Consider the following 17,454-nt stretch of genomic DNA (forward strand, 5'->3'; position numbering starts at 1 on the left):
AAATCTACTTCTATTATTCATGAATGTTAGTCCTATTAGGTAAAAAGAAATAATCTAAAGCCTATAAGAGGATTAAATAAATTACTACATTTCTACGATAGACGATTATGTTGCTATTAAAATAATACTGAAAGATACAGTAGTTCCTGCTGATAATCCCAGTAACTCTGGAGGCAGAGATTGGGAAGATTGCAGTTCAAGGCCAACTCAGCCAGTAGGCTGGGAATGGGGGCACATACCTCTCATCCCATGAGAAGCATAAATAAAAGGATTGTGGTACAGGCCAAAATACAACCAAAGAACTGGGTGCATGACTCAAGTGGCACAGCACTTGCTCAGCAAGTTTGCCAACAGGGTTAGGTGTACCTGGGCCCATGACACTGCCCATGCTAGTAGGGCCGGGTGAGCTGCATGCTTCTGGCCCTCAGTTGTCCCTTCTCTCCTCCTCCCAGCTCATGGGTTTATACAGCACACTTTTATTCCTGCTCTGCTGGAGACCCTCATAATACTCTCCAGAGTATATGGCTTCATATTCTCAGTAGCCTCCCATAATCTCGTCACTTCTAAATTCATCACTTCTGTTGAACGCTAATTTCCCCCAAGATGCCTTTATTTTTCAAAACCACAAAACTGCAAACTAATATGACCCACTATCAATATGGTTCTTTACCAAATGCTGGCCACTTCTCTGTATGATTTACATCCTCCTCCTCCTCTTCCTCATCCCCTTCCCCCAGTCACCAAAGTTCAAAGCATCAGTAGGACTCATCTTTTCCTTCCTTAGGCATTCACATCCAATAAACCCCATGGTCTTTCAACTCCACCAGTGGAGTTTTATATCTACTCCCCATCCCTACTACCGCCTCTCCATCTCGCCATTAAACCATCACTGCTCTTCCAGCTCACAGAGGCCTTCATTGCTTGCTTAGACCACCGCTCACCTGATCTCCCTGTCTCTAGAACTCCCCATCTACCAACTCATTTGCTACAGGTTCTTCTGACAACTCCTTAATACATCTGAAGTTAAGCTCACACAGAAGCTTACTGAGTACTTAACCTGCTAACAGTTCTCCTTCCAATTCCAAGTTCTGCCATGTTCCAAGGTGACATCAGTCAACACCCATGAGGATATCTTAAGCCCCGTATTCAGAATATACCACAGATCCATGGGCAAGAGGCATGGCTCAAGAGGTGCAGCACCTTCTTATCAAGTGCAAGTCCCTGAGTTCCAACTCCAGTACAAGACAGACAGACAGAGCAGGGTTGAGCAAAAACAAGAATCCAAATACTTCTCTACTTCTATGGTCCAAGCCACCATCACATCAAGAAGATAAATGCAATGGCTTCTGCCCGACCTTCTGGAACTCCTCACCACATGTGGAATGTCATTTGCAGTGAGTCTTCCCATTGCTCTTAAGGTCTGGCCACTCAGGACTCCTCGATGTTCTAAGAACACATCAAGCCCATTCATACCTTAGGGCTGTTACTCTGGATTTCTTCACTTGTAATACTTTTCTCCAATCTGACGTGTTCTCTCCTGGACCTCCCCTTAGCTAGACCTTCCTAGCATCCCTACTATATCTCCTTTAGCAATTCCAATCTTACCTTCTCTTTTCTTTTCCTTTTTTTTGGGGGGTGGGGTGGGGTGGGGTGGGGTGGTGGGAGGTTGGTCGTGGGGCTTGAACTCTGGGCCTGGGTGCTGTCCCTGAGCCCTTCAGCTCAAGGCAAGTACTCTACCACTTGAGCCACAGCATCACTTCCAGTTTTCTGGTGGCTAATTAGAGGTAAGTTTCATGGGACTTTCCTGCATGGGCTGGCTTTGAACCATGATCTTCAGCTCTCAGCCTCCTGAGTAGCTAGGATTATAGGCATGAGCCACTAGCACCTGGCTGTTTTCTACTGGACCAATTACAGACTAATACAGCCTGTAAGTTTATTTAGCCAGTTAATCATCCAGTTAGTTTTTTAGTTAGTTTTGTCCACCTCACCTCAAAAAAAATTTGTAAAAACACATCTGTCTTTTTCACTCTATTTCAAAAGCCTGTAAGTCTTCTTCAACTCTCTCGCATATACACAGTTCACCAAATCCTACAGGTTTGTTCTATTCAATACCTCAAGAATGCTTTACTTCCCGACCTAAAGCCCTTTTACTACCTCTACTTCAGTCTACATTCAACAGCATTCAGTAGATGCTGACCCTAAACTCTTATTCATTATATTTACAACCACAGATTTTATTTTCAAGACTGCCCATTTTGGACATCAGAGCATGGAATCCCAAAAAACACAACATCAACTATAAGAATGCTACAATAGGGGCTGGGAAGGTGGCTCAGTGGTAAGAGTGCTTGCCTTGCATGCACGAGGCCCTGAGTTCGATTCCTCAGCACCACATAAACAGAAAAAGCTGGAAATGGTGCTATGGCTCAAGTAGTAAAGGGCTAGCCTTGAGCTGAAGGGCTCAGGGACAGCGCCCAGGCCCACAGTTCAGGCCCCACAACCGAAAAAAAAAAAAAAAAAAAAGAATGCTACAATAAAGACAAACCAGTTTCATAAAACTTTTGATTTTATTGAGGTTTATATTTTCACATTTGAATTAAATAAACTACAAAATTACTTTCAGAAGGCACCACTGGTCTCTAAAATATATCATACCTTTGGGCTGGGAAGGTGGCTCAGTGGTAGAGCATTTGCCTTGCATGCATGAGGCCCTGGGTTCGATTCCTCAGCACCACATAAGCAGAAAAAAGCCGGAAGTGGTGCTATGTCTCAAGTGGTAGAGCGCTAGCCTTGAGGTGAAGAGCTGAGGGACAGTGCCCAGGCCCAGAGTTCAGGCCCCACGACCGACAAAAAAAAAATAAAAATAAAAAAAAAAAACAAAATATATCATACCTAGCTGGATACTGGTGGTTCACACCTATAATCCTATCTACTCAAAAGGTTGGAGGGCTCAGTAAAATCAGCCCAGAATGACTTTTTTACGTCTGTGAGATTCTACCTTCAATTACCAGCCAAAAAAAGCTGGACTGGAGATGTGGCTCAAATGATAGAGTACTAGCTATGAGCAAAAAAGCCAAGCAAGAACACAGGGCCCTGAGGTTTAGCCCTAGTAAAGACCAAAAACAAAACATACCTGAATAACAGCACTGAACCAACATGTGTTGCCAACATTTTTCAGCCCAACTGGCCAACCATCGACTCTCCTCCAGTCATTGGGATTGGGGTTTTCTCCCCAGACTTCACAGCGTTTTCTCTTTGAGCGTTTAGTTTCTGCACAGGTTGCCTCATGCATCCTATATTGTGCCAACAACCACAAGTCAAAACAAAAAATAGTTTAACAACAGTGTAGAGGATGTCAGCAATTTTTCCAAGACTATATAAAATGCTGGCCCGGTAGCCCTCTCAAAGCATGCTCTTTACCAAGGCAACACTAGGCCCATTTAGTAAAGGCAGTAAATGATTAGCCTCTACCCCCTTCACCTGAGAGGACTCTTCTCTGGGACAGCTATAACCATATAAGGCAGCAAGATCACCTAAACCTCACAGGTCATATGGGTCACCTGAAGGCACACCTTTGGGGCAGCTATAACCATATAAGGAGCAAGATCTCCCAAACCTAGGAGGTTATAAAAGGCTACCTGAGACAATAGCCTGTACTTCCCTCTGGTGAGAGGGGGGGTCTGGTTGGTCTCTATTGACAATAAACCTTTTCTTTGTTATTTGTACCTGGAAGTCTGTGTGTTTTTCTGGCAATGTTTTATTTACTAGAAAACAAAATGCCTAGAAACTATTTACTGTGTAATCAATGGCTTTGGTGGCTGCTGAAAGATAAAAGTTTAAGTGGGGGGTAGCAGATGAAGCTCAAGAGGTAGAGCCTGCCTAGCAAGAACAAGACCTGAAACTAAATGCTAGTACCACCAAAAAGATTAGAATGTAAGTAAAAAGCAAAGTTTAAACAGAAACAATAACTGTTTCACAAGAGACTTTTACTATTGGGATTCTGATGAGATAGAATTGAGACTTCAGACTATGGCAAAATGCAACACTACCTCAAAAATAACCAGAGCAAAAAAGGCTAGGGGCATGGCTCAAGTGGTAGAAGGTTGCCTAGCAAGCTCAAGGCCTTGAGTACAAACTCCCAAACCATAAAAAAACAACAAAACAACAAAATACTGTAGACTGCGATAAGACCATCGTATATTTGGCTTTTTCAAAACTGACTCCAAAGAGTAAAGTAGGCTAGTGTGTACTGTTCCTCCTTAAATCTTATTCAGTGCTCCTAGTTACATAATCCTAGTACTAAGGCAGCAGGAGGATCACATGTTCAAGGCAAAACCTGGGCTACATAGTAAGATCCTGTCTCAAAAAAAGAAAAGGGGTGGGATATGGCTCAACTGATAGAGAACCTGCCTAGTAAGTGCAAAACCCTGAATTCAAACCATAGTACCATAATCAATTCAATTTTTTATTTTTTTAAAAAAGGAAGACTGTAAGGCTGGGAGGAAGGTAGAGAGAAGAGGGAAAGAGCTAGGGAAGGAGAGAGAGAGGTGGAGAGAGAAGAGGGAGAAAGGAAAGAAGGAAGGGAGGGATTTTATTCAGGTACCTTTAAAAAAGCTTGGCATAATTGACCCTGATGGGCATTTCCAGACTATTACTTTGAGCTACACACAAATATTATAAATTAAAGGAATAACCTGTTAAGATCTCTTCCATCAGCTTGAATTTTGGGGGACTCCAGAAGACTCAAAGCAATGGCAGCCTGAAGGTCATCCTTGTTATCATGAGTAAGGTCTATTACTTCTTTAAAATAAATAGAAATTTAATTAGTCCACAAGCAAGAAACTGCCTCTCTGTCTGCAGACTAAAAAAAAGTAAAAACATTCCCCATATCAGATATACTCCCTAAGCTCTTACCACAATGGCACATTTGTGCAAGAACAATTGTACTACTCTGTCCTTGAGTCAAACGAATAACTTATAGCTACACTGTAACCTTACACTGACCAACAGTAGAGAAATAAGCCAGTAAAATGCAACAAATCAAATATTCTTTCTGTAATCTCCTTCCACAAACTCAAAAATATAACTTGCACCTCTATTTATAGGCTCTATAAAATATCCGCTTAATGTAGAACATTTAAGGAAGAACTTCTGAATCCGGAACTCATCTAGAGAATGGAGAACCTATTTAACACACTTTAAGTGAGTTTATTGGACACCCAGTACATGCTTACAGAAACTAGTTAAGAATAGCTAAGAGAAAGGAAAAATGACAAGCTCACACATGACCAAAAGATACAAAACCTCAAAATGTTAGCAAATACAATATTGTAAAAGAAAGATTACTTTTAAGACCAAGTTAATTTCCAAGTTAAGACCAAGTCAACTGTAAGAATGCTGAGTTAATATTAGGAAACTATATCACTAAACAGTTTTTAAAACTGATCACGATCATTTCAATTGCAACTGAAGAAAATATTTGTTAACTTTTAGGTAAAAACTCCAAGCTAACTTTAAAGAGAAAAGAATATTCTCAGTCTGAAAGAGACCACCCATGAGAATCCCACAACAAACCTACACTTAATGGTGAAATAATACATTTCTTAAAAAAAAGACCAGCCTCGAATGCAAGATCTGTATTAAAAAAAAAATCTATCTCTCCATCCATTTGAATAATAAGAAGCAAAGCATGCAGTGCTAAGTCAGGGAACTTTCTCTTTTCTGAGCCTGCTTCTCTGGAGAGTTTATCAGGCTCCCAGTGTTACTTATCAACCACCACAATTGCAAATTTACCTATTCTCGCCTAGGTTTCTTGCATAAACTGCTCATCTGAGATTCTACTGCCTTACAGACACCTCTGCCTACACATCTGATAGTATCAAAACTGATCTCTTCCCATCTCAAGCCAGCCAAAAACTCTAGATCTTCCCATCGCTGCCTCTTCAGCACTGAAACTACAGGTACGAACCAATGGACCCAGCATACCATCATCTTTAACTCCTTTCTCTCATAGCCTGCTTGTCCTCTGTACGCCAAACCCATTGCCTTTATCTAAAGAGTACTATACAGCCAAAGACCAGCACTTCTCACCTCTCCAGCACTGCAGCCAGGCCCAAGCTTCCATCATGCACTGTAATGTATGGTAGCCTCCTCACAGCCTCGGCTTGCTGACCATTCTGTATTCCTCACTACACCCTCTTTCATCTCCTATGCACAACATAGCAATCTGAAAGGCCTCAACAAATGGAAACTAGTTACACTGTTCTTCTGATCCCAACTCTCCAATGGCTATCGACTGGGTTCCCAGTAAAAGCCAATACATAGGGAGGCCCTGCATGACCCGCCTCCTATCCCTCCAAGGGCTCAGTGCCTCTACACTCACCCAGCCTCAGTTCTCTCCTCCCGGCAGCTCCTTCAGCAAGCTGATAAAGCAACACCCACTCCCACCCTTGGCTCTCACATGACTTACTCCCTCCCCTGCCTTGCATCTTCTTACAAGCTGAGCTCTATCTAAAACACAGTCCCCGCCTTCCTTCCATTTCTTTCTTTCTTCCTTTCTCTCCCTGGTAATAGGCTAATACTTTTACATTTACTTGTTGATCTCCCCACCCCCACCGCAAGTAAAACATAAGCTACATGAAGGCAGAGAAGCAATTGTACTTAGCACAATATTGGTGCTCCCTGAATAAGTACTAATGAATGACTAAGTCAGATGGGGGCTAGTGGCTCACACCTATAATCCAAGCTACTCAAGAAGCTGAGATCTGAGGATCTTGCTTAGAATCCAGCCTGGGCAGGAAAGTCCATGACATTTATCTCCAATTAACCACTAGAAAACCAGAAGTAGTGCTGAGGCTCAAAGTGCTGGAGCGCTAGCCTTGAGTGAAAAAGTTGTGATAGCCTCCAGGCCAAGTTCAAGACCCCCAACAATTGGAAAACAAAAACAAAAAACAAAAACTAAGGCATACTGACGCATCCTGGTAATCTTACAGGTAGCAATTGGCAGGCACAAGCAAGCTGAGGAGTTTCAGGCTACCCTGGGCTACACATAGAGACTTCGTCTCAAAAGAAAATATGAAAAAGAAGAACATGACAAGAAAACTTCAAAGCTTGGAACTGTGCCTGGCATACAGTGATGGCTCAACAGCAAGCTCTTTGAGGGATGTGAGGGGGAAGTACACACACTCTGCGCTGTTTTCTGCTAGCTTGGAGAAGAACAGGGATGGGAGCAGCACCTACTTGCTAACACTTCTCTGCTGGCAGCACTGCCCTCTATTTCCGATGGTTCTGTAGCAACAGTGTCTTCACTGGGCTCCTTTACTCTTTCATCAGTGAGAAGGCTGACGGCCTGGGTAATGTCACCATTACTAGCCTAAGAGGAGAAAATATAGCAGAAATCTCAAAAGGAAAGCATCAGAGAATTTAAGTAAAGAGCATGTGTGATTTTTGTCTTTGTGTTTAGTGATATCTGCATAGTACCTTGATGACAAATTGAGTATGTCTAAAATACAACAGAGGTTGAATTAAAAAGTAAGGCCATGTCAGGTGCTGGTAGTTCATGCCTATAATCCTAGCTACTTAGGAGGCTGAGTGATCTAAGGATCATGGTTCAAAGCCAGCCTGGGCAGGAAAGTCCATGAGACGCTTATCTCCAATTAACCAACAGAAAACCAGCAGTGGTATTGTGGCTCAAGTAGTAGAGAACTAGCCTTGAGCTGAAGAGCTCAGGGACAGCACCCAGGCTCAGAGTTCAAGCCCCATGAACGACCAAAAACAAAAAAAAAGAAAAAGAAAAAAAGACCAGTCTTGATGGCTCAAGCCTTTAATACCAGATACTCAGAGGTTAAAAGTTGGGAAAATCACTCTTTGAAGCCAGCCTGGGGGAAAAAAAAAAAAAGTTACCAGGAGCCCCCTTCCCCCATTTTTAACCAGGGGCATTGTGGTACAACTGTATTATCCCACAATGCGGAAGGTATAGATAGGATTGTGGTATGAGCTGGGTGCTGGTGGCTCATGCCTGTAATTCTAGAGTCTCAGGGGACTGAGATAAGAAGACTGTGGGTCAAAGCAAGCCTGAAGAGAAAAGCGCCAGGCTCCATCTCCAATTAACCATCAAAATGCTAGACTAGAGGGATGACCCAAGCAGTAGAGAGCCAGGCATGAACAAGAGAGCCAAGCAAGAGTACAAAGCCCTGAGTTTAAGCCCTGGTACTAGCATTAAAAAAAATACTAAAACCCAAACAAACAAAAAACCCTGCCTTACTTTGGACTTCTTCCTAGAGGAAAGCTCATATTTTCCTCTCAGGGCTGAGGGGGAAAATAGATTGTGGTCCAAGGCTTACATGGGTAAAGAGAGGGCCTATCTGGAAAATAACTATATCAAAGTAGCCCAAGTGGTAGACTGCTTACCTAGCAAGAATTAAGCCCTAAGTTCAAACCCCAGTACAAAAGGGGCAGGAACAAAGACGGTGCACTGGATACACTTAAAGGTATGTCAAATACCTAGTTACAGAAAGTAACCGCTATACTTGGATGTCCCACAACATGTAAACAATGAATCCTGCAGGAAATGTGTTGTCTTACTTCCAAAGATCTCGATTTCACAAAATATTTAAGGCACGGTAATGAACACTGATTCCAAATGAAGTCAGCCTCCATAGTAAATAACCAGTAGAGCCATATTCTATAGTAGTGATATATGTGTTTTTAGCTTTTTATTAGAAAAAAATCTCATGGGTTAAGAGAGATGGGTGACAATGTTGTCAGATACTTTGTACTCATATACTGTTTTGCAGAATGGGAACTTCTTTGTACAACTACTTAAAGATAAAAAATAAAAATCTCTAAAATATACAATAGCAGAATGAATATCTTTTCATAATGCCATCTCAATTGGTTTCAACAATTACTCATTTATTTTTATTTTTTTTTGTCGGTCGTGGGGCTTGAACTCTAGGCCTGGGCGCTGTCCCTCAGCTCTTCAGCTCAAGGCAAGCGCTTTACCACTTGAGCTACAGCGCCACTTCCGGTTTTCAGGTGGTTTATTGGAGATAGGAGTCTCACGGTCTCTCCTGCCCTCCTGCCCGTGCTGGCTTTGAACCGCGATCCTCAGATCTCAGCCTCCTGAGTAGCTAGGATTACAGGCGTGAGCCACCAGTGCTCGGCTAACAATTACTCATTTATAAGCAGTCTGGTCTTATCTACCTGCCTTCCCCTCTCCTAGATATCTGAAGTAAATCCTAAGCATTTTAGCATTTTATTGGTCAACATATCATAATGTACCTTTTAACTATAATCCACAATCCTTAAAACTACTCCATCATACCTTAAGATTAGTAATTTTTTAATAAACAATAAGCAATTCAAAGTCTCCCGTCTAAAATATTGTATGGTTTGTTGCCTTCAATCGGGATCCATATAAAATCTGCTAATGAAATTGGTTAGTATGACTCTTGATTTCCTTAACCCTGCAGATTTCCCTCACTCCTTACAATTTACAGGTTAAATAAGCTGGGCCATTTGACGTGAAGAGCTTCTGTCCCAATGCATTCTTGTAGCATTAAAAATAGCTTCCATTGACAAGCTATGGCATGGACAACTGTTTTAAAGCCTTCTGAGTAAGAGCAGTCTGGAAACCAACCTTGAGAGCTTCATGAAGAAAGGAAGGATCCTGAATGCCTGTGATTTCTCTCAGTTGATTTAACAGCATCTGGCAGCTCTGTAGTTGAGGAAAACCAAAACAGATACATGTCAGTCAGAAAGTAAACTTGGATACACAGGGATAGGAAAGCCTGGGTCTTTAAACTTAACAAGCTCCATTTAACAAGGTACTGATGGTCAGATGAATTCTAAAATGTCAAATCTATTACTCATTTCAACATCTAATTATGGAAGATAATTCAGGCACTTATGAAAGAAATATGAATCTAAAAACATTTTTATGTAGTATTTCAGCCCTAATGGTCGCTTAAAGTGCATCAGGTTTTCCTCTGTGTAGGCAAAGCATAAATAGGTCACAGATCATAAAACACGTGTGCATGTGAAGAGCATCTATTTTAAGCTTTACTGCACATGCCATTGGTGTGTGTCATTTTTCACTGACATTAAGTTTCCAATCATGTAATTAACAAATGATCAGTATAACTAATGTAATATTTAAAAGTTAAGGTTTGGTAACAAAAGTATAGCTAAAGCAGGAGTTTTCTCAAGTAGTAGGTAGTATAAATTCAGAAGAATGAGCTATGGAATGTTTTAACTGGTTAGCTTCCAGATACGCTTATTGAGTTTATGATCTGTTTCAGCCTCAAATCTTCACCGTGCATCTTCTCTCATTTGACACAGTAGTCAACTTATCTACAGTTCACTTTAAAACAACTGGCTGGCCCAATTGGAGACCCAGTTATCTTCTAAATGAATACTGACAACAATATAGCTGAAAATTAATTCAGAGAGAAGAAATCTAATTCTAGATTTACCTTAGCAAAGGTTATGCTAGAATTCAGTCCTTATTCAGTATTTGATGTCTTGCCACTAACTTCAACTGTGTCTGAGAGACAGCCTGCATTTACTGCCAGCTGTAACAGAAACAGTATCCCCTGTTCTTCAACAGCTGAGGGCCCCATAATGCAACATGTAAGTATCCACAAGTAGGAATAACTAATTGAAACACCCCTCTCCAGTCCTCAAAAAGCATTCACATAGTTCTTGTTCTGGTCAGAGGCTACAGTCAGAGCCCAGAAATGGGAAGACACCCTGCTGAGTGCTGAGACTAGCAGTCTTCAAAGCCAGTCACTGTGGGGAGGGGAGGGGAGAATATACCAGAATAACAGGTGTTAAAAATTAGCCTTGGCAAAAAACTGAAAAATAGCATGTCAATTTTTTATGAGATATTTCTCCTAATGAATTGTAATCCCACTTGATTTAACTGTATAAAAATGTAGATATCTATTTGGATCCAAAGTTCCAGAAGTCCTGAGTTTAAGACAGCATCAGCTTGTGCATGCACATACACAGAAACAGTTTATCAAACCGGGTGCAGGTGGCTCATGAATATAAACCTAGCTACTGAGGAGGCTGAGATCTGAGGACCACAGTTCAAAGCCAGATGGGGCAGAAAAGAAAACTTATCTCCATGTAAAGAACAGAAAACTAGAAGTGGCGCTATGGCTCAAAGTAGAAGAGCACTAGCCTTGAGCAAAGAACTCAGGGACAGCACCCAGGCCCCATTCAAGCCCTATGATCAACCAGGGTTTGCTGCTACTGATACTATTCTAAGTACTTTGTTATTAATTCATTTAACCCTGTAACAACAGATCTGTGAAACAGGCATCATGGTCACATGACAGACCACTGAGTTATGAAAAGGTGAAGTCACTTCCCAAGTTACTGTTAGCAAGGAGAGGGGACTAGGATTTGATTCAGCCTGCCTCACAAAACTGTAGGTGAGAAGACAAGAAAATAGGAGACACTTTGAACAAACATCATATTCCTGAATTTGACCTTGATCTTTGTATCTTTACAAATTTCCTGTTTAAGAAAACAGCAGTACAATCTGTTTTAAGCAAGCTACCATCAGGAAGTAGAGAGATAAAAACTACTTGACTCACCAATGGTGCCATCAGTTATAAATTAAGAAAAACTGCTGGCACTTAAACTCAGACACAATGCATGAGTCCTAGGAGACACATTTCTGTTGAACAATACAACCATGTCCCAAATGTGCTGCCTGGGGCCTGTGACAGGCAATTCTGTGTATTTCTCAATATCAAAACTAACCTAGTTGGGCTGGGAAGGTGGCTCAGTGGTAAAGTGCTTGACTTGCATGCATGAGGCCGTGGGTTCGATTCCTCAGCACCACATAAGCAGAAAAAGCCAGAAGTTGTGCTGTGGCTCAAATGGTAGAGCACCAGCCTGGGCTGAATAGCTGAGGAACAGTGCAGAGGCCCAGATTTCAGGCCCATGACCAACAACAACAAAAAAAAAACTAAGCTAGCTTGAATACCCTATGGTACCTTCCTCTCTAGGTAACAAAGTATTTGATTGGTGCTATATAGAAAACCTTGAAACAGGAATCATTCTTTTTGTTGTTAGTTGTGGAGGGTTGAACTCTGGGCTTGGGCACTATCCCTGAGCTCTTCAGCTCAAGGCTAGCACTCTACCACTTGAGCCACAGTGCCATTTCCAGTTTTCTGGTGTTTAATTGGAGCTAAGAGACTCATGGACTTTCTTGCCCAGCTGGCTTTGAACCATGATCCTCAGATCTCAGCCTCTTGAGTAGCTAGGATTACAGGCATGAGCCACTGGCATCCAGCTTCATTCTTTTAGTAATAAACATTATGCTGCACAGAAAATCAAATTTATACTTTGCTCTTCTGTCTCCATGTCTCTTTCTCTATTCTTTTTTTCTTTCAATGCTGCTGCAAATATAATCTTTTTGCATGTGTGAATATGTGTGTGTCTCAGCCCTAGGGCTTCAAGTGGGCTTTTTGCTCAAGCCTAGCACCCTACCACTGAGCCACAGTTCCACTTCCAGCTTTTTGGGATAGTTAACTAGAGTCTCAGGGACTTTCCTGTCTAGGCTGGCTTTGAACTGTGATCCTCAGATCTCAGCCTCTGAGTAGCTAGTATTACAGGTGTGAGCCATGGTCGCCTGGCAAAGTGTACCTAAAATGCCAAGAGAACCATGTAGTGCTAACAGAGCATGTGACTGATTATGCTGGCCATAGGAGGAATAGCTAGGACCACATTCAGAGTGTGGAGCTAGTGACAACTACATCCTGTCTGTCACTAGATGACAGTAAATGTACAAGTGGTAGATCCCAACCTAGCAAAGAGTTCAAACTCCAGTCCGGTCTCCCCATAACCCCAATTTCTGGGGGAAAAAAATCCAAAAGATAAAATCAGCCAAGCAAGTAATCCCTCCATTGAGGAGGCTGAGGTTGGAAAATCATGAGTTTGAGGACAGTCTGAGCTACATATGGAGACTTTTCTCTAAATAAATAAATAACTAAAATCATAGGTGGGCATGGTAGTGCTCACCTGTATTCCCAGCATGAGGCAGAAGGATAGGTTCAATACCAGCCTGGGTTACATACCAAATGCCTGTCTCAAAAAAAGCAAAACATAAAGATAAATCTAAGATAGCTCTAAGACTGATTCCACAAGGCTTATGCTATGCTCCTGATACACATATAGAACTAAGCTACCCATACCCCAAGTCCTGACAAATACAACACATTTAAATATCAGTTTTACAATGACAAACTAGATTCATTAGGATGGTTATAGTTATTACTCACTGTTTCTCTTGGACTTCGCGGAAAAACAAATTTAAATATTAACTTGTTCTAACTACACTGCTGCATGAAGTACACACCCAGGAGGAGACAAGACAAAGCCTGTACTCAGCTCAGTCACAATGAAGTCAAATAATTGGCAAGAGCAAACAGGTTTGCACTTCCTTGGCTAAATTCACAGTTTTCACAAAACAAAAAGTACTCTCTTTTCCTGCCCTGAGGCAGTGAAGATAGATATGCCAACATTAAAGGCTCAAACTGAGACTTCAATGCACTCCAGACTACCATGAGAACAGTTTTTTAAAGCAAAGACAACTCCCTTCACAACAAGCAATGCACAGGATTATCAGGACAATAAAAAAAAAAAAATTAAGCTACCAAGTTTCCCTAACAATAATTGGTTAATTCCAACAACCAACACATAAAACTGATTAAATAAAGCAACACTACCAATTACTCATCTTTAACATTTCATTTAGCCTTCAGATGAGGTACTTTCTAGATTATGGCATTCTTTCAAACAAGGGTGCTACATATATTTCCTGATCTTAATTTGTGTAGTTTTAGGGAGACTTTTCTAAATTAAAAACCAAGTGGTTGATAAAATGTTCTTTGACTGCAAAGAATTACAAAAGTGTGGCCTAATTAAACTCCCTTCAAAGGTCAAGATCTGATGACTGGGGCTCAAGTGGCAGGGTGCCTTCTTAGCAAGCATCAATCAAGCCCCGAATTCAAACCCCTGTACCACCAAAAACCCCCAAACAAATGAAAGTTAAAAGATTTGATGCTTCAATTTTAAAATAAATGTCAACACCCAAGAAAGGAACTCCAGAAATTCTTGTATTAATCTGAGACTGTCACTAACCCTACCAACTCCCCCCAAACAGGGAAACCACTGATTTTTTTTTTCCTTTAGTTTCTTCTAATAACAATGTTCTCTAGGTCCAAATTATTCCTAGGGAAGAAATTTAAGGTAGTCATGATGAACTGATAAAAAATGATCAATAACTTATCCTGGATACAACGACATTCTTTAAATATAGGATACCTGATAAGCTTATGTGAATGATACAAATATGGCCAGTGTTGATTCAAATTGGGTTCTTTATCCCTCTCAGAACTGAGGAACCAATAACAAGAATGGGCACCAAGTGAGCCTAGATAGAAACAGGAGCCAGACTACCCATTCAGATGGTGGGAAGTTATAAACTAAATAAAAGAAAGGAAGGGGAGGGCTAATCAAAGGGAGGAATATTCATGTATTTTCTGAGAAGGGACAGAGACTTTGTGGAAATTTGGTCACCACCCTTTTCCCCTCGGGTGGTCCTTTCCTGTCAGGTGAGAGGGTGTGTCACTGAGCATGCAGGTGAGAATAAAAAGAAGTTGAAGCCACTCTTGTTGCCACTTTACACATAACTAGTGTAAAACCAATTTCTAGCCTCCAATCATTCTTCCTCAAAGACAAAAAAGGTCAGCACAGGTAGAAATTCAGTGATGTCACTTAGGCAACAGATTAAGGCAGCAAAGCAAGTCAGTATATGATTCCAAAAAAGCCTGTTTCAGTCAGCCAAGTGCCTTAAAATTTCAAGAAGCATTTGAAACATTTTAGAATGTAGCCGCTCTTAAAGCAAGAAATAAGCACTTACCATTATTTACTTTTTAAAAGATATTTTACCTTTTCCCACATTCCCAACAACACCCAGGTGCCGGTGGCTCACGCCTGTAATACTAGCTACTCAGGAGGCTGAGATCTGAGGATTGCAGTTTAAAGTCAGCCCCGGCAGGAAAGTCTGTGAAACTTTTTTTTTTTTTGGTCGGTCGTGGGGCTTGAACTCTGGGCTTGGGCACTGTCCCTGCACTCTTCAGCTCAAGGCAAGCACTCTACCCCCTTGAGCCACAGCACCACTTCCAGTTTTCTAGTGGTTTATTGGAGATAAAAGTCTCACGGACTTTCCTGCTCGGGCTGGCTTTGAACCTCGATCCTCAGATCTCAGCCTCCTGAGTAAGCTAGGATTACAGGTGTGAGCCACTGGCGCCCGGCTTTGTGAGACTCTTATCTCCAATAAACCACTAGAAAACCAGAAGCGGTGCTGTGGCTCAAGCATAGAGCACTCGCCTGGAGCTGAAAAGCTGAGGGACAGTACCCAAGCCCAGAGTTCAAGCCCTACGACCGACAAAAAAAAAAAAAGAAAGAAAATTCCAACAATACAAAACAAAACTTCCTTTACTTCCCTAGTCAGTTTTTATTCCCCAGGGGTTACCTCTATGAAGAATGTTAGAGCTGGGTACCAGTGGCTCATGCCTGTAATCCTAGCTACTCAGGAGGCTGAGATCTGAGGATTGCAGTTCAAAGCCAGCAAGGGCTGGAAAATCCATGAGACTCTTTATTTCCAATAAACCACCAGAAAACCAGAAGTGGTGCTGTGGCTTGTCTTGACAGAAGAACTGAGGGACAGAGCCCAGGCCCAGAGTTCAAGCCCCACAACCGACAAAAAAGAAAAGAAAAAAACAGTTACATATCTTTGTTATAAATCTTTTTCTATATATATGTACGTTTTATATGTATACATATCTGTCTTTATCTTTCCATGTCTATTCCATATTTTTTTCCTAATGTACATAATGCCCCATACATTTCTTCTTTCCTTGAATTACATTAAGACATTTCTTCTTTGTTCATTTGCTTATATACATGCCCAACTAATTCTGAGCAGTGGGGCTTGGAAGCCAACACCTTGACATGACATTCAACTCTGAAAATTAAAGAATATTAAAGAATATACCATGTTTAGTTATACCTGGCTAGCACTAACTGAGAAACTAGGAAAATATCAGGGAAAGGTAAGACATCAGATTTATATCTTCAAGTTTTAGAAATCTAAGAACAGTAAAATTTTAAGTTCTTATTAGGTGAGCCTCCGGTGTGTACTTTCTATTTTTGATAAATAACAGATCAGAGTGATGATGTGTCACTGGATTACAAAGGGGACTAAATGTCAGGATGAGCTCTGACTTCAAAGGATGAACAATGGATCCTCAGCAAGGAGAGCTATGGCAGGGGAGGTACTTGAATACATAAATCTCCCACATATGAACAACTGGTTCTAAGTGGGATGCAACTAGGGAAAGAATCCTAAAAACTGAGTCAAAGAACTACTGAGCAAAGCAGGTGTGATGAGAAAGGCAGAGTGCTTCCAGGGAAAGCAGGAAGGTAGGACATACTCATAACACCTCCAAGAATGGAGCTAAAGCTCAGTCAAGTATTTGCAGAGGATGTTGAACAGAATGCCATCTCCAGCACCACAGAAGGAAAGCCAGGTATGTACACTCAAGGACAGTAATGAGTTCCAGGCCAGCCTGGACTATACAGGAAACCCTGTCTAAAAAATAAATACATACATGCTCTTTTCTAGCTCTCTTTCCCAGCTCTCTCTTTCTCAGCTCTCTCTCTCCCAGCTCTTTTTTTCTAGCTCTCTTCTCTTTCCCAGCTCTCGTCTCTTCTCTCTCCCAGCTCTTTCCCAGCTATCTCTTTCCCAGCTCTCTCTTCTCTTTCCCAGCTCTCCTCTTTCCCACTTCTCTTTCTCAGCTCTTTTATCCAGCTCTCTCTTTCCCACCTCTCTTTCCCAGCTCTTTCTCAGGCCTTTCCCAGCCACGTGCAGGGCCAACCTGGCCTGGTCCCAGCAGGTCTACTGAATAAACCAACCCCTTACCTGAAAAATAAATAAATAAATACATACATACACACATGCAAACAACACATCACATGATCAAATGAATGGTGAAAATATGCACCCCTTAGTGGATGCAGAAAAGCATTTAATAACATCCAACACTCATTCATGATTTTTTTAAGTCAGAAAACTAGGAATAGAGGGAATTTCCTAGCATGATACAGAATGAAAATGAAAATGAAAAAATGAAAAAAAATTTAAGTAACACATCTTATTCAATGGTGAAAGACTGAAAGCATTCCCCTAAAACCAGGGTTAAGAAAAGAATGTCCATTTTCATCCCTGCTATCAGACATCTTCCCATAGGTTGCAAGATCAATTAAGCAAGAAACAGAAGTAAGACATCTTCCCAGAAGTTGCCAAATGAATTAGGCGAGAAATAAAAATAAGACCTCAAAAATGGAAGAAAAAAAATTAAGCCATCTCTA

General features: G+C 41.3%; 1 protein-coding gene across 2 annotated transcripts in view; it reads right to left on the minus strand.

The window, feature by feature from the left end:
* Usp28 (ubiquitin specific peptidase 28) overlaps nucleotides 1–13,101 on the minus strand; it is a 43,841-nt gene extending 30,740 nt beyond the window's left edge. For both annotated transcript variants that reach the window (XM_013009814.1, XM_013009816.1), the window contains exons 1-5: nucleotides 13,039–13,101; nucleotides 9,641–9,718; nucleotides 7,240–7,372; nucleotides 4,695–4,800; nucleotides 3,134–3,293 (exon numbers count right to left, since the gene is read on the minus strand). In XM_013009814.1, coding sequence (XP_012865268.1) covers nucleotides 3,134–3,293; nucleotides 4,695–4,800; nucleotides 7,240–7,372; nucleotides 9,641–9,718; nucleotides 13,039–13,053 — 492 coding nt within the window. In that variant the 5' untranslated portion in view covers nucleotides 13,054–13,101. The remainder of the gene's footprint in view (nucleotides 1–3,133; nucleotides 3,294–4,694; nucleotides 4,801–7,239; nucleotides 7,373–9,640; nucleotides 9,719–13,038) is intronic.
* Nucleotides 13,102–17,454: the final 4,353 nt, after the last annotated feature.

This window comes from Dipodomys ordii, unplaced genomic scaffold, assembly GCF_000151885.1.
Source record: "Dipodomys ordii isolate 6190 unplaced genomic scaffold, Dord_2.0 Scaffold10, whole genome shotgun sequence".
In the NCBI taxonomy this organism is placed as follows: domain Eukaryota; kingdom Metazoa; phylum Chordata; class Mammalia; order Rodentia; family Heteromyidae; genus Dipodomys; species Dipodomys ordii.